General features: G+C 46.9%; 1 protein-coding gene across 1 annotated transcript in view; it reads left to right on the top strand.

Moving 5' to 3' along the window:
* Positions 1-17,347, top strand: part of LOC110328417 (NACHT, LRR and PYD domains-containing protein 5-like) — a 39,890-nt gene extending 22,543 nt beyond the window's left edge. Inside the window, exons 8-11 of the mRNA XM_029542753.1 lie at positions 7,052-7,184; positions 9,424-9,530; positions 11,695-11,807; positions 16,882-17,347. Of these exons, the coding sequence (XP_029398613.1) occupies positions 7,052-7,184; positions 9,424-9,530; positions 11,695-11,807; positions 16,882-16,893 (365 nt within the window). The 3' untranslated portion in view covers positions 16,894-17,347. The remainder of the gene's footprint in view (positions 1-7,051; positions 7,185-9,423; positions 9,531-11,694; positions 11,808-16,881) is intronic.
* Positions 17,348-17,580: the final 233 nt, after the last annotated feature.

Here is a 17,580-nt window from a genome sequence, read left to right as displayed (position 1 = left end):
TCCTAAGAACATTGACAGCAATAACCACAAAAAACGTGACAGACTGACGTTGGGCAGCCGTCTACAGCTGGGTGGAGGAGCACAGTATTCCGTGTGGCTGCCTGCCGTTGTAGACAGACCTGTGCCAGCCACTCTGCAATGGTGCACCACTGACCCCAGAATCATCCATCAAACCAGTGCTGTCCCACCGTCCACCAGTCATCAAAGGTTCCCTGAGCGCTTGGGCGCCATTCCGCGGGGCTCCGAGAAAACGCTGCCATCTGCATTTCTGTCCAGGTCCCCAGAAAAACTGAGGCCACTGGTCCAGAGAAGTCACTGAGAACCACTTCCTTAGACTTGAAAACACCGACTGCCTCCCTTGGCTTGTTTTTCTCAGTGAAGGAGAGAGCGGAGTTGGGCTCCTCATGCCTCTTCTGTGGCCCGGGAACCTCAGAACGCGAGGGCCAAGCCCATCCTGTGCCGCTCAGGCTCAGCCAGCATCAGTGGATCCAGCTCTGAGACCCAGGCTCTGTGTATCACAAGAGGACGAGAGTTTAGAGGTTGGTCAGCCTTCAAGCAGGTGACAGCCAACCTTGCCACAAACAGCAGCAGAAGATGGTGAAAGTAGTGACCACCAGTGGCCACCGGGAATAGCCTCCTGCTGATAACATGGCTCCCCTGAGCCGTTCTGCTGGTTCTGCCTTATCACCTCAAGATACTCCCCCATACCCCCCAAAAAACCCAGTGGAGACCAACGAGTGGTTTTTTGTCATCTGGGCCTGTTCTTTTCCCAGCTGGAGCTACACAGTGTAGCAGTCCCCAGGGCTACTTTAATTCTGGAGGATTTAGTCCATGCCTTACAACAGGGATAATGCCCCATCCTAAAGTGGTCCTTCCAGGATCCTAAGTAAGACCAGCATCGAGCTAGACTGCAGCATCAAACTGCCCAAGGGTCAGTTTCAGTTTTCCAAATAAAGCACGACTGTTTATGTCATAGCCACACTAGTTACCAGTGGCATTAAGGAATGCAGGGGCCCAGTTCAAGGGTCAAGATGTAATCTTCAAAAGCTGTTCAAGTTCAAAAACAGGAAGTTACCAGTTACAATCCTGGAATCACTGCACTCATGGCTCCATCCTGGGGTGACAGCTGAATATGGCGTGGAAACCTCTACAGGAGGGCTCCACACCCCTGACTGTGGCTCAGACCATACTCACCACGTTTTGCCTTCTGGAGTCCCATCATCACGGCCATGGAGTTTCTGTTCACTTTCAAAAAAACCAGGTGGTGCACGGGGAAATAGCGTGTGTTTGTTGTAAATGGGAAGAGGTTATATTTACACTAGTTAAAAAAAAAATCTACCAAAAGGCATAGCTCCCAGCAGGCCCTGGTGTACAAATAAGAATGTATGATACCATCTGTCCTGCTGGACCCAGAGAAGACCAGATGGGGAGGGAGAGGACAAAGCTGTCTGAGAGGATGCTGGTTCTGTGAACATTTCCATTTCCATTTCCATTTAACCTTTGGGATCTGGCCAAAGGTCAGAGAGCTCTCAGGGAAGGAATGAGAGCCGTTGCAGCTAGAAAGAGGCCATAAGAAGCAACAGCCCCCATGAGAAACAGTTCAGAGGATGAGCGAGCTACCTGGTCAACATCAATTGGGGGCGGTGGGAGGTGGGTTGCTGCAGATGTGACTGAAGAGGCAGAGGACCTAATCATCAAAACTGATGGATGTTGGGCTGGAGAGATGGCTCAGAGGTTAAAAGTACTGACTGCTCTTCCAGAGGTCCTGAGTTCAAATCCCAGCAACCACATGGTGGCTCACAACCATCTATAATGGGGATCCGATGCCCTCTTCTGGTGTGTCTGACAGCTGCAATATATATATATATATATATATATATATATATATATATATATATAGTAAATGTGCTGGGCATCAAGCTGAGCAGAGTCGTTCAGTTAACAGAGGGAAGGTGTATTTTGGCTCACAGTTTCAGAGAGGTCACAGGCCATCATGGTAGAATGTAAAACAGCAGGAGTCTGTTGCAGAGCTCCACACACAGCAGCCAGGCCAGGAAGCAGAGACCACAGGCCAGAACCAGGAGTGAGTATAGCTCTCAAGGCTGCCTTCTAGTGACATCTGACTGACAGCCAGGCTCTTCACCTCCAAGTTTCCATAACCTCCCAAACAGCGCCTCCAGACGGGAGCCATGTGTTCAAACACACGAGCCTCTGGGCATGTCACACTCGGCACATGACAGGGGCACAGCATCATAAGGCTTTGGAGTGTGTGAAACACCACAGTTCGCCATGTCCTATGCTCCCCAACAAGCAAGTGGTCATTAAAAGGGCTTCCAGCCAACCCCAACAATGAGGCAGGGAGACTCAGCATCACGGCCTCTCTTTTACAACGAAGTCTGGGGATGCTAAGGTACTTCCTAGGAGCCACAAGACATTTTAAAGAAGGGTTTGAAACCCGGGGTTCCGTGCCTTTCCCTGGACCTCTCCCCCCCTCAAGCATCACAGGACACAGCTATGGCAGAGCCAGGTTTTCCTCGACAGAGAAGAACATTCAAACAGCTATTGATAACGAACCCGATCATTTATTTTATTTTTTTATATGTATGAATACTTTGTCTCTGCCCCATTTGTATGCCTGCTGCCCACAGAAGCCAGAAAAGAACATTGAATCCCATGGAATTGGAACTATAGACATTTGTGACCTTCTGTCTGAGTACTGAAAAAAAAATCGAACCCAGGTCCTCTGGAGAAACAGTTCATGCTCTTAACTGCTGAGCCATCTATTCACCCCACACCTTGCTTGGTTTTAAGGCAGTAAAAACAAGTTTGAGTAAAAATAGAGTGAGAACAGCTGGGGCAGGTCAAGTATAACCAGGGGCTGAGCGCGTCCTCACCCATATTCCAAGGACTTTGTTTTCTAACCAAGAGAGAAGAGCTTGGTGTTGCTTTGGTTAAAGCCCCAGAGCAGGAGCGCTGACCCGAGCCACAGCTGTCTTCCACCTTCTTTGACAGTTCCTGAAGCTCACGAGAGGTCCACATTCCAATCTGCTCCATTTGTTGTGGGCAGGGATGATGTTTTCGTTATCTTCCTGGAAGCTGCTTTTGGAGCCATTGAGATAGTTTTCCCACAGGGGTGCAAGCTCTCTCCAGCCAATCACAGGCCGAGGGCTCCCTTCTCCGTAAGTGCACATGGATACCTAGATGATGTGTCAGGGTGCTGAGGGGCTGACAGTGGCTCTCCTTGTGAAGCTGAGCATCTGTATAGGAATTCAGCCACCGGCCTTCATCCTGGTCCGGTTGGCCCAGATTTTACCCACTTCCACTTTCTGGTGTGTGGAAAGTGAGTGAAAGAAAGAGCCACCGATACGTATCCACAGCGTCAGGGCAGAGGCTCAACTTTCAAAGGCATTTAGGTTCGCGAACATTTTTTATGAGTAAAAAAAAATCATACTCCCTCTGTGCTCCATTTATCTTCATGTGTGGGATCAAGACACTGCACTCTAATGGTAAATGTTTCTTTTTTTTTTAAGGTTTATTTATTTTATGTATGTGAGTACACTGTAGCTCTCTTCAGACACACCGGAAGTGGGCATCAGATCCCAGTACAGATGGTTGTGAGCCACCATGTAGTTGCTGGGAATTGAACTCAGAACCTCTGGAAGAGCAATCAATGCTCTTAAGCACTGAGCCATCTCTCCAGCCCGGTAAATGTTCCAATGATTCGATTGTATTTGACAGTCTGGGAGGCATTCATTCATTCATTCATCCATCCATTCATGACCAATCATGTATGGGCCATGTGCTACATACACTTTACATATGTCCTAGTATATCACCGCTGTTAATCCTGACAACTGGCACCTGACATCATGCCCATGCTCTAGACTCCATGACAAAATTTAGATGTTATTTATTCCAAATAAAAAAAATAAAAGACGCCGGGCATGGTGGCGCACACCTTTAATCCCAGCATTCGGGAGGCAGAGGCAGGCGGATTTCTGAGTTCGATGCACTCACAGCTTTGAGGTCACGGTCACATGGACCATGCCCAGTTTTATACAGGGGTGCTGGGACCCAAACTCGGGTCCTCTCACATGCACAGCAAAAGCTCTACCCACTGAGCCATCACTCCAGCCCTTCAAATTCTGTTTTGTTCTTTGGTTTTGTTTGTTTGGTTGGTTTTTGGTTTTTCAAGACAGGGTTTCTCTGTGTAGCCCCAGCTGTCCTGGAACTCACTCTGTAAGCCAGGCTGGCCTCGAACTCAAAACTCTGCTTGCCTCTACCTCCCAAGTGCTAGGATTAAAGGCATGTGCCACAACTGCCCGGCAAGAGACGGGGTTTCTTTGTGTAGCCTTGGATGTCCTAGAACTAGCTTTGTAGGGCCAGGTTGTAGGACCTCAAACTCACTGAGGGGTCCTGCCTCTGCCTCTTGAGTGCTGGGATTAAAGGCTTATGCCGCCACCACCCTGCATACATTTGTTTATTCTTCTGTGTTGTGTCTATGTGCATGTATACCATGTGCACATAAGGAAACTGGAGGTCAGCACTCAGTCTCCTGAGCCTGGAGAACTCCAGTTCCAGTGCCTGGAAGCCTCCATGAGCTGGGAATTGAACCTACACCCTCAGCAAAAACAACAAGTGCTTCTAACCACTGAGCCATCTCTCAGGCCCTCAGAGCCTTTCTTGTTGGTTTTAGATTTACTTATTATGTATACAGCATTCTGCCTGTACATATGCTTGCAGGCCAGAAGAGGGCACCAGATCTCATTATAGATGGTTATGAACTATATCATGTGGGTGCTGGGAATTGAACTCAGGTCCTCTAGAAGAGTAACCAGTGCTCTCTCCAGCCCTCAAATCCTGTTTTAAAAAGCATGCTTTCTAGCTTTTTTTTTTCTTTTTTTTTTTTTTTTGCAGCTAGACCCAAATGTTTAAATTTTTAAAGATTGTTTACATGTATGTCTTTATTGTGTGCCTGCACACACACGTGTGATCAACGTGAAGGTCAAAGGACAAGTTATGGGAGTTAGGTCTCTCCTTCTACCATGTGGATTCTAGGTATCAGACTTGGTGGCAGGTACCTTTACCTCTTTTGATATACCACCGTCACCACCACCATCATCATCACCACCACCACCAACCCTAAGATTCCCAATTTTTTCCCTCTTACCTAAAAGCCTGTTTTCCTCCAAGGATTGCATGCTCGGGCTTGGTTGCCAGCACTTCCACATACATACTATTATCCATCTCTGTGTTAGGAAGGTGTGATGGTTTGTATATCCTTGGCCCAGGGAATGGCACTATTTGGAGGTGTGGCCTTGGTGGAGTGGGTGTGGCCTTGGTGGAGTAGGCTTGTCACTGTGGGTATGTAGGCTTTAAGACCCACTCCTAGCTGCCTGCCTAGAAACGAGTATTCTGCTAGCAGCCTTCAGATGAAGATGTAGAACTCTCTTGCACCATACCTGCCTGGATGTTGCCATGTTCCAGCCTTGTTGATAATAGACTGAACTTCTGAACCTGTAAGCCAGCCCCAAATAAATGTTGCCCTTACAAGAGTTGCCTTGGTCATGGTGTCTGTGCACAGCAGTGACATCGTGACTGAGATAGAAGGCTTGTTTCTTCCTGTAGCATCCCAGCACATGGTGCAGGAGAGAAACTCAGAGATATCTGCTGAATGTTGAATGAGTTCAAATATGAGGGAAACTTGTCTAGCCCTGAAGTTAGGCTCTCAAGCCAGTGTGGGGAGCCAACTAACTAGTTAAGTCCCTTTAAGAGGGTCTAGAGTTATGGCTGCTCTTCTAGAGGACCTGGGTTCAATTCCCAGTAGCCACATGAAGGCTTACAACCATTTGTATCTCCAGTTTCAATGAATCTGACACCCTCTTCTGGCCTCTGTAGGCACATGTGGTGCACAGACATGCATGCAAGCATCATACCCAGTTGCCTACAAATAAAATCAAATAAAAGATTTTTTAATAAGATCCCGGGCTGAAGAGTTGGTCAGCAGTTAAGAGCACTGACTGCTTTTCCGGAGGTCCTGAGTTCAAATCCCAGCAACCACACTATGGCTCGCTCACAACCATCTGTAATGAGATTGGATGCCCTCTTCTGGTGTGTCTGAAAACAGCTACAGTGTACTTACATATAATAAATAAATAAATCTTTAAAAAAATTAAGTCCCTTCAACTGCCTTTACATCACAATGTGTTCTCTCAAATTCCACCCTGCTCGTCTGTCTCTGGCTTTATAATTCAAGCCGTTTCCCCTTCAGGCCAGCCCCATCTGAAGCAGCTCACATGATGGTGAACACATGGAAGGCTCAGGGAGCATTGGGTGGTGTGGAGACCCGGGATTCAGATTCCCTATCCCACCAGGCTGAGTGGATGAACCTGACTTACACTGGCAGATGATTTCTGTAGCTCTGGACCCTTCATGTTTCCTTCTTTCCCAAACTCCTAAAGTTGACCCTGGGAGAGCTAAATGTGTGAGCAATGCCACTCCGTGGCCCTGACAATGAACTCTGAGAAATCTCAGCATATTGATGAGGGTGAAACCAGATTCAGGACTCCACACATCAGCGACGCAGCCGTGAGTCACTGGCAGGTGGTCCTTTCTCCTCCTGATGTTTTGTAGAGGCCAATGCTCAAAAAATAAGACAACTTCTCAGACAGTTACAAAGAGCAAAACCCCTTTTCAATAAAATCTATTGACTCCCCAGGGTCAGAAGGTAATTCATTCACCAAGAAATTTCTGGGGACATCAATCTTCCTCCTCGGTTAGGTTAATGGTGACTATCTGACTCTGAAAGGGAACTATCATGCAATTTTGAGTCTCCAGTTGTGAAGAAGGAAGGTGTGTGGGGGGGAGCAGATGAAAGAGAACCAAATAAAAAACAAGGACTTCCAAAAATCAAATATATTTGATCTCACTGATTCTGCTGCAAAATAAACCTATTCACAAACCCACCATGTGCAAACTTTATTAAAATATGGGTTTAGCTCATCATCTAAAATTAATACCAATATATTCTGATTTTTTTTTTTCCTTGCAGGAATCAGGAGACAAGTTAAAAGCGTGGTGGAAGCCGGCCCTTGGATTGTGACACTGCGTTTGGCAGATAACAGCATAGACGGGACAGGGAGGGAGGGAGACTATCTGCTGGAGCTCACTCGAACTGTCACATGGTAGGGAGCTGTGAGAGCCTTGCATCCATTCTCTGTCTAAAGCTGGAGGGCTGAGTTCAACCCTGCGGCTGGTCACAGCTTTCTAGCAATGTGACTTCTCAGCTCTGACAGGGGCACTTACAAGTCTTGATCTTGGCACTTGGGCCCCACAGAAACCTCATGAGAAGCGTCATATTAAAGGGGTGGTAGCTGGGTGGGAGAGATGGTTCGGTGGTTAAGGGCACTGTTTGCTCTCCCAGAGGTCCTGAGTTCAATTCCTAGCAACCACATGGAGGCTCACAACCATCTGTAATGGGATGCAATACCCTCTTCTGGCATCCAGGCTCTATATGCAAATATATACATAAAACATATTTTAAAACATTTTTTTAAAAGGGTGGCTGCTGAGGCAATATAAAAGAAAACATTACAATACTCACATCCCCTTGTACCCCAAAAGTCAGGATATAACTCAAGACTGGATCAATGCCACCTGAGAATGCCTGCTCAGCTCACGCTTGTGCTTGGTTAGAAAGCTACCCACCCTGGCCCCCTAATGCAGAAACACAGAACTAGAATTCTCAGAAGCTTCTAGAAGATGGTGTTTCCTTAACATGTTTATTTTGATAACCTCAGTCATCCCCATCCATCTCTACTGAGCCCACAGCTTAAGCAGACCAAACCTTTGGCTTGCAACCACTGCAGGAACTGCGGGGTAGAGAGGGCTCTGAGCATCACTGCCTCGAGGCCAGGGCCACAACACCACAGGGGACCAGGAGCACTGGACACAGCTGAGGTCTAAGGCCCAAAGGCTGATGGGTAGCAATTTATTGTCTCAGCAGAAAAAGATTTCCTCTCTACTCTTCTTATTCAAGAAGGATGGGAGAGCTTCTCAGTTTTTATTTCATGTGTAGGAATGTTTTACCTGCATGTATGTCCGTGTACCATGTGCGTCCTGATATCCTTGGCGTTCATAAGAGGGGTGGGATCCCCAGGAACAGGGGTTACATATGCTTGTGAGCCACCAAGTGGGAGCTGGGAACTGCACCTGGGTCCTCTGCAAGAGCAACAAGGGCTCTTAACCACTGAGCCATCCTTCCAGCTCCAGTATCCTGTTTTAATCCATCTAGTCTGAAGAACATGGATAGATCCGGAAGCTGAAGGTGCTGGAGTCCTAGACAGATGACTTCCTTGAGAGAAAGATCAAGAGTCTGGTAGGGGCTGCATAGGGCTGGCTTCCGTTCCATCCGCCGAGTCGGCGGAAAGCGTGTAGACTGAGCAGCAGGGTCGATGTTAAAAGTCGAGCGAACCTGAAGCGAAAGGTCAAGCCCTCATACGCGATAACAATTCAGGATTGATCTCTTGATGAAAACATTATAATTTATATCAGAGCATCAGTTAACTTTCCCTGTGGTACTGAGCACCGAGAGTGCCCTCAGGAAATGACCGTTCTATCTTCACTGCGACCTCCAAAACAGGTCACACAGTCCCTCTCAGGCCAGATTTACAGACAGAAAGTGAGACCCACAAGGGCACATGGCTTGCTCATGATCTCGTGGTCAAGGAAAGGGAAGAGGTGACCCAAGGACTCCTGAAAAGCAGCTAGCAAAACCAGAAACACCCAATGTTTAAATTTTTAAAGATTGTTTACATGTATTTCTTTATTGTGTGCCTGCACACACACGTGTGACCTACACCCATGTGAAGGTCAAAGGGCAAGTTATGGGAGTTAGGTCTCTCCTTCTACCATGTGGATTCTAGGTATCAGACTTGGTGGCAGGTACCTTTACCTCTCTTGATATACCACCGTCACCACCACCACCATCATCACCACCACCGCCAACCCTAAGATTCCCAATTTTATCCCTCTTACCTAAAAGCCTGTTTTCCTCCAAGGATTGCATGCTCGGGCTTGGTTGCCAGCACTTCCACATACATACTATTATCCATCTCTGTGTTAGGAAGGTATGATGGTTTGTATATCCTTGGCCCAGGGAATGGCACTATTTGGAGGTGTGGCCTTGGTGGAGTGGGTGTGGCCTTGGTGGAGTAGGCTTGTCACTGTGGGTATGTACTCACAAGCGGGGCTCAGCTCATCTCCAGTCTCAAGTGAGGTCGTTCATCGACTTGGGAAAGGGGGGCAGGGATGGGGGAGCCCCCAAATGGAGGTAATTCTCTGAAATCGGGATTGCCTTCCTTTGAGGGACTGTGAGCCATGCAGGGCTCAAAGCCTTTGTGTTTCGTCCTTTTCTCTTTGCAGCCTGATCAAATACTCAACTCACTTAAGGGAGATGGACCTTGGGAACAATGTCCTGGGAGAACCGGCTGCAGTGGACATCCTGGAAGCACTGAGAGTCAGGAAGACAGGTGACGTTCCATCCCTTTTCCTCTGGCCCTGAACCAGTCACAAGTGTCTCAGTGTTTTTGTCTGTTGGTGTTTAAATAACAAGTCTCATCTGTGCAGCTGCCACCACTGTGCCAACATGCGAGACCTGTACAGAGCTCAAGAGCGTTTGCAATGCTGTGTGTACCCTTGGGTCATTTGAGTAGTGACTTCTAGGCAATCTACTCACAGCCTCCGAAGAAGCTGGGGTTTGCAGCCTTCCGGCCCGGCTGGGGTTTTCTGGTTTTGTTTTTGTTTTTTTCATTTTTTTATGAATTTTTTTCTGTTGCTTTTGGTTTTTCTTTTTCCTTTCTTATTCTCCAAGTAAGTTTTCTCCTGTTCTCTAGCCTCCTCTCAACCCAACCTAAAGTATAAAAATCAACTGTAAAACGGAAGTAACAACCATCCTAAGACTACAGTTGAGTCACACTGGAGAGCTGAGACTGGAGCCTTTCAAGTCGGCGGCCATCCTGGGCTAAGGATACCATGAAAAGAGGGGGAGGGAAAAAGGGGGAGGGAGGAGGAGGGGGAAGGGGAAGGGGGAAGGGAGGGAGGGAGAGGGAGAGGGAGAGGGAGAGGGAGAGGGAGAGGGAGAGCCTGAGCAAGGCTCACCACAGGGAACTTCTAAGTCACTGAAGAGAGGTCTGGCTCTAGCTGGCAGGCAGTGCTGAGTGTCCTATGGCCATGTAACCCTTTGAAAAGGAGAGAAGGGAGGTCACTTAATGGTGACCACCCCAGCCTCTCTTTCAGTATGCATAGCCAGCACTGGTGACCGATGTTCTAGCTGCTTTTACAGGGGAGAGCAAGAAATGCCATTTTCAATGCAGCTCGATGTAAGACATAGACAGATTTTAAAGTTAAATTCAGTGTTGAGAGGGAGGAGGACTCTGTTCTGGGTCAGGTTGAGTGGGGGAGAGTTCAGCAGCGCCAGCACGCTGTCATTTCTTCAGTAAAAAGGTCAGAGGTCGCATTTTTCCTTCGCCAGCAGTGTTGTAAAAGAGGATCACAGGACGAGCACGGTCTACTCTGCTGCTGCACCTGGACTCAGCCTCAGACCAAAGCCATGCATCTTTAATGACCAGTTTAATGACTCTAAGATTGTTTTTTTTCAATTATCCTTTTTCTTTTAGAGGAACAGAACACCCACTTCTTGTTCCATTAGAGCAGGAATGAGGTTCAACAGGATTATTCTGTTAAACCTGACTGTAAGTGCGATAAGCGCTTTGGTTTTCCTGGTACCGACGCCACCCCTGCATCCTACCTGGCAGTAAAATCCCATTATTGGGCTGCTGGCAATCTCCGCAGCATCAGTGCAGGGAGCATAAGGACAGACAGCCTCTGGTGACAGGATGGGAAATGATTTTTCACTCAGTACCTCTCTGGGAGGGAAAATGTCTTCCAAGCTTAGTAAAATGAGAGGCTAATTATGGCGCACCCACCTGAAAATGCAAGTACTCGTTTAAACAGCATTAAAAAGCAATCTACAGCTCAGGAAATCAGCAGTTTTGAAACTTAGTCTAAGTGTGCATCGTGAGTAGCCTTAATGCGTTTATGTCATGAGCTACAGTCATTATGTGCTGTTTCTGACGGAGCGCTTTAATTAGGTTTGAACACAGTGAAGATGCTTAGATTTCACAGGGTGACTCACTTGGTCTTTAGCCCTAAAGGCATCGTTTTAAACCTTAAAAAGACAATGGAAACATCACCAATCATAAAAAAAATAACGTTCTTCCAGTGTTTTCTCTCTTCCTACCGTTTATTTGCAAGTCAACAATTTCTAATTCTCCTTTCACGAAATCAGAATAACTTACTTACTTGGTGATGACTGAGTGTGGTTTGTTTATGCCTTTCTCTCTCCCTCATCTTCTCTTCCTCTTCCTCTGGTTGAGGTTTTGATTTTTTATTGATTGATTGATTGATTGAGGCAGGATCTCTGTAGCCCAGGGTGACCTTGAGCTGGCTATATACGTTTGTATGTAACTGAGGCTAGTCCTCCTGCTTCAGCCTCTGGAGCCCGAAGACTGCAGATGAGTACCACCACGCCCGGCTTTAGCAGGGAGCCAACTCTAATGATGGAATTCGGGCCATCCGAGCAGCCCTGCACAGTGTTAGCGGTTCTCCTCATTCTTGCTTGTTCTCTCTGCACAGGTAAACTACCACCCTTAAAAGTTACAGTCACTCCCCGGATCTCTTCGGACACCTTCAGATCTATCTGGAAACTTAGCAAGAAATCTAATAGGCCCCGTAAAAAGAAGAAAAAGGTAAATTCCTCAGCGTCTGCACAGTTGAGTGGCCGCCACCAGGGGGCGCGAGATGAAGCGTGGGCCTCAGTGGAAATTAATGCCGCCTTCGATCCCAGAGTTTAGGGTCTAGGCCATCCTCCCCTAACCCACAGTCAAACGGACGATGGCTATGTCACGAGGCAAGCAGTTAGACAACAACATGATCTCTCAAACATCAGTGAAAGCTGCCTCAGCTCCTCTTCCCCGCTGAATTCGTGTTCCTGCAGGCCTGCAGGCGAGTCTGCCAGGAGCCTCTTCACTGCTTAGTGCCAGGGCTGCCTGGAGGGAGACGGTGATTTACATATGCTCACTCTCCACTGCGTAAAACCGAACTTTCTTTCTTAATGGGGCAAATACTTAATGGCGCAGTTATGAAATGAGCTGGTTAGAAGTAATAGGTATGCCGGGCGTGGTGGTGCATGCCTTATGCCTTTAATCCCAGCACTTGGGAGGCAGAGGCAGGTGGATTTCTGAGTTCGAGGCCAGCTTGGTCTACAGAGTGAGGTCCAGGACAGCCAGGACTACCCAGAGAAACCCTGTCTCGAAAAACCAAAAAGAAAAAAGAAAAAAAAGAAAAAAGAAAGAAAGAAAGAAAGAATAGGTAGAGGACTTTTGATACAGAAATTTAAGTGTGCACATGCATTTAAAAACCTAGACTGCCAGGCTGGTTTTTAAACATTCTAATTAAAAAACAGAGTTAAGGGCTGGCAAGGTGGCTCAGCAGGTAAGAGCACTGACTGTTCTTCTGAAGGTCCTGAGTTCAAATCCCAGCGACCACACGGTGGCTCCCAACCACCCGTAATGAGATCTGACACTCTCTTCTGGTGCATCCAAAAAAACGGCTACAGTGTACTTATGTGTAATAATAAATAAATCTTTTAAAAAAGAACAAAAAAACCTAGACTGCCGTACACCAAAATATCAGCGCTATTACTACCATCCAGTGAGTAAGTATTCTCCCCTACATGGGCTATGTGTGTCATCTACTTAGTTAGTTTTAAGGCTGGGTCTTACTCTGTATACCAGACTAGGCTTGAACTTCTGGCAATCCTCTGTCTCCTTGAGGTTACAGCCATGAGCTACCATGCTTTTTTGTTGTTGATGGTGTCGTTGCTGTTGTTGTTGTTTTGTTTTCTTCTTTATGTATTTTTAAATCACAACTGTTTCTGACCCAGAACATAGTGGCTCATACCATCATCATAATAGCACTTGAGAAGCTGAGGCAAGAGAATTGCCACAAGTTCGAGGCCAGCCTGGGCTATCTAGTGAATTCAGGCCAGTCTGGTACACAGTGTGAAACTGTCTCAAAAACTAAAACAAAAGTAGTCAAGAGTTGTAAAGAGAGAGAGAGGATGAGAAGTTAGAGAGACTCTAAATGCCGGCAGTTGAAACCCACTACGCCAACCCGGGCACCAGCCGTCAGGTCAGAACACCAAAAGCAGGGCAGGTGGGCAGGTGTCAAGCCCGTGACGGAATGAATGTCACAGACGCAGCTGCTGGTCTGTGTTTGCCGTCCTCTAAGTAATCGCATTTATTGGGCTAGACCGACATTAGCCGGCTCAGTAGGGAAGTGTTGCTCACAGCTTTGGTTCTGAATTGCTATAAAGTATTACTATTTGGCGCTGTATCCTACCCAAAGCTAGCTGGAGATCATTTGCTCTTACAACTAATGGCTGTGTTTCTGACCTCTGCTGCGCTGTATCCTACCCAAAGCTAGCTGGAGATCATTTGCTCTTACAACTAATGGCTGTGTTTCTGACCTCTGCTCATTTTAAAGAGACACTGCCTATGTATTTTGTTTTATCAGCCCAGATCTAGAAAAGGTTGTTATCCCTCATGAAGAAACTTAGGGCAATGTGTGCTGTGCAATGTCTCAGGACAGGTGCTAAGTGCGTTGATGGGAGGCTTCTGAGTTCTCCGCAGTAATAGAAGCACCCCAATAAACAACACTAATTAAACACAATTAAAATCTATAACACCAATTAAACGCATTAAAATGAATATCATTGCCCTGCTGTCTGTCTGTCCGTCTCTTGCCTTTTCTTTCTTTTTTTCCCCCAGCTCACAGAAACCTGCCTGCTCCTGCCTCCCTTGTGCTGGGATTGCAGCTGTGCGTTTTGCTCTGACCTCTCTCTTTCTTAATTGCTTATTTTTTTAAGATTTATTTATTTATTATATGTAAGTACACTGTAGCTGTCTTCAGACACTCCAGAAGAGGGCGTCAGATCCCATTATGGATGGTTGGGAGCCACCATGTGGTTGCTGGGATTTGAACTCAGGACCTCTGGAAGAGTAGTCAGTGCTCTTAACCACTGAGCCATCTCTCCAGCCCTCTTAATTTCTTTTTGCTGACTTACCAGAGAACAGAGAATTCCCGTATACCACCAGGACAATCAACAGTCTCAATCCGACCCTCCTCCCACAGCGTTAAGACTGCCAGGGTCACTTTCTTCAAGTAACAAAACTACACAACCCTCATCCACTTAGGAAGTCCCAGACTGGGCCTCAGAAATCCAAACAACTGAGATGAGAAAGGCTCGTTGTTTTAAAACCAGTCAGAGCCAGCGTGGTGGTGGTGGCGACACACACCGTTAGTCCTAGCACTCGGGAGGCAGAGGCAGAAGGATCTCTGAGAGTTTGAGGCCAGCCTGGTCTACAGAGCAAGGTCTAGGACAGCCAGGAGGCTACATAGAGGAAGTGGTGTCACTTATGAACCCAGAGCTGGGGAGGTGGAGATAGAAGCGTCCTGGGGCTCCCTGGACAGTGAGCCTGGCCTGGTCCTGTGAGGCACACTCTGTCTCGAAAGCGGGGTAGGGTCTGAGGATGGGGGGCAGGGTAGAGGGGAGAACATGAGGAGGATCAGTAACATCAAAGGGCTTTTGGAAAAGTCATATTTAAAAACCTCCTAGAAGTTTCCTAAAGTATATTCACACACATATATAAAGAGTTTAAACGGACTAACTCTATAATGGGCCAACAATGTCCCCTTCTAGACACCACAGACAACGCATACAAAGGCCAGTGCCCAAAAGGTTACTTCTTTTGGAGGCGTTGGCCAGAGAACTCCCATAGACCCTCAGTGTTACAGATTATTGGTTGCCCTCCAGAGCTCGATCATAAGACCCTGTTGCTGACGACATCACTTATTTGAGTGATTAGATCTTGGAGAAGTCAAGCTGGTACTGGCCCAGAGGTAGTACCCCTACTGGACGACAGAGCGGTCATCACTCTCACTCAGCTGGGAACCTTCCCAGCTAAGATAATGGCAAGACACATCCACTCGTGCAACTGCGACACACGTGTCATGGGAGTGAGTGACTAACCAGGTTCTGACTGGATTTAAAGCCCACCCAACAAGATGAGTCCCATACCTGGCACCGTTAGTGGGGCCAAGAACCTGTGAATAAGTGGGTCATAAGCCCTAGGGCGGGACCTACTACTATTATTATGCTACATGAGTGAAGTACTAAGCTAAATTCTAATAACTTGTTATACTCGATGATTAGTTATCCCTCAACCCTCATCTGAAAAGCATTTCAGGGCTGTAGATGGAGATTACCACAGAGTCAACATCACTGACTAAGGTCCAGAGAAAGAGAGACTGTGGGATGCCCCCCTCTACCTGGGACCTCTGTATCACACCATCTCTCCCAAAGGCTCAAGGATTATTGTAGGAAACAGGGCAGAGATATGGCAAGAGCCAGAGGCAGGGGGTGCGTACAAGGAACTGTTTTCCAGGCACAGAAGGGAAGCTGTACATATTGACTTATAATAGCTGTGACGGCGTGCCCAAGACTGTGCAAGCTCAAGCCAGACAAAAATCCTAGCATGGAGAGGGGAGGTGGACAGGCAATTCTAGCTGAAGAGCTACTGGCTATTGATGGCCGCTGGGAGAGGGACAGCCAGTTTTCTTTAAGGGTGTGGCCCCTGGTAAGTGGACCATGTTCCAATGGATGGCCCCACACCCAAGAGTAGACAGGCAGCAGAAGTGGGACTCCATAAGTGGGTGGGGAAGGAGAACGAATCTGAAAGGAGTTGGGGGAAGGAATGGATATGATCAAGACGAAGTGAATGAAATCTCAAAGAATTTAAAACTCATCAAGGTAGATAGATCCTGGGGAGTTACAGCTGACATATATGCACTCATGTGTACACCCGGACCACTTGAATATGTACATGTAGAGATAAATAAATGAATAAATAAGACCAGGCATATTCAGAAGTGCTTCCTTGATCGTCTCTCAAAGGTCTGTCCTTTTATGATACAGTGTTTTCAGGGGGATAAAGAATGTTGTTAGCGGGCTGGAGAGATGCCTCAACAGTTAAGAGCACTGACTGCTCTTCCAGAGGTCCTGAGTTCAATTCCCAGCAATCACATGGTGGCTGACAACCATCTGTAATGGGGTGTGATGCCCTCTTCTGCTGTGTCTGAAGGGAACAATGGTGGTGTACTCATATGCATAAAATAAATAAATAAATTTTTAAGAAAAAAATAATGTATTTGGCTACCATTAAAGTCTAAGATCCAACCCTAAAAGTAATAATCCAAGACCTATGTTCTCTATTATTGCCATCTGTCCAGTAGACTTACTTTTAGCCATAAAAGTTTAGCATGTTAGCCATAAAACTCTCCATGTACCAGAAAGAAAAGATACAGAAATGGTTGTTTTATCTGATGTGTTGGTGCACACCTGTAATTGAAGCCTTTGGGATGTGGAGGCAGAAGAATCAGGAATTCAAAGCCAGCCTTGTCTAACACAGCAAGCTTGACGCTACCCTGGCTACTTGCAACCCTGTCAAGATAGAAGAAAGTGTATCTTCAGTCTTTTTGCTTTTTAAATTTATTTATTATTTTCTTGCTTGTTTGTTTTTGAGACAGGGTCTCACTATGTAGCACTGGCTGGATTAGAACTCACTGTGCAGAACAGGCTGACCTCAAGCTCATAGAAATTGCTTGCCTCTGTCTCCTGCGTTCTAGAATTAAAGGTGGGATCCACCATGCCCAGCCTTTATTACTTTCTTAATTCATGACTTCCTGTTTATTATTCCACAGGTAAGAAATTGAATACAGATACCATTTTTTTTTTCCCAAATGGATGATGCCTATTTCCATGGCGAGACAGACACAGCTAGGAAGACGCAACTTGTTGTGCACAAACGTTTCTCGTTGCCATCACCCGCTTTTATGTCCTAAAATTCATCAACACCACTTAGTAATCTATTCTGTCACACAAATCGGTCTCTAAACTGTAGGTTTCATTCTGTCTCTGCTGCCACTAAGTGACCAGGAGGAGGCCAAACCCAGGAAGCCATTGCTGCTGGAGACCCCTTATCCACCGTGGCCTAGCGTGGGGAAAGTTACCGTGCCCACTTTTCTCAGGAACATCCAACTGTGATGAGCCTGTGTGTGTCCGCTGGCAGAGGCTCCTTATCCTGGGCACCAACTTGATTGAAGGCTGATGACAAGAAGCAGAGAAGGAATAGCACCTGCAAGATCGATGCGTGGGAAAATGAAAAAAGTCGTCGGTTATGATGGTGCCGTGGGGCTAAGGACCGTTGAAACAGGATCTAAAATGATAGACCCCAAAGAATTAAAATCGAACCCAGTGTGGTGGTACAGGTCTGCAATCCCAGTTTAAAGGCAACCCCGCTATACAGGGAGTCCAAGTTCAAGGCCATCCTGGGTCTACAGGAGACGCTGTCAAGAAAGAAAGAAAGAAAGAGAGAGAGAGAGAGAGAGAGAGAGAGAGAG

The sequence above is a fragment of the Mus pahari genome, chromosome 10 (genome assembly GCF_900095145.1).
Source record: "Mus pahari chromosome 10, PAHARI_EIJ_v1.1, whole genome shotgun sequence".
Classification (NCBI taxonomy): Eukaryota; Metazoa; Chordata; class Mammalia; order Rodentia; family Muridae; genus Mus; species Mus pahari.
This window is presented reverse-complemented; position numbering and strand designations above follow the sequence as displayed.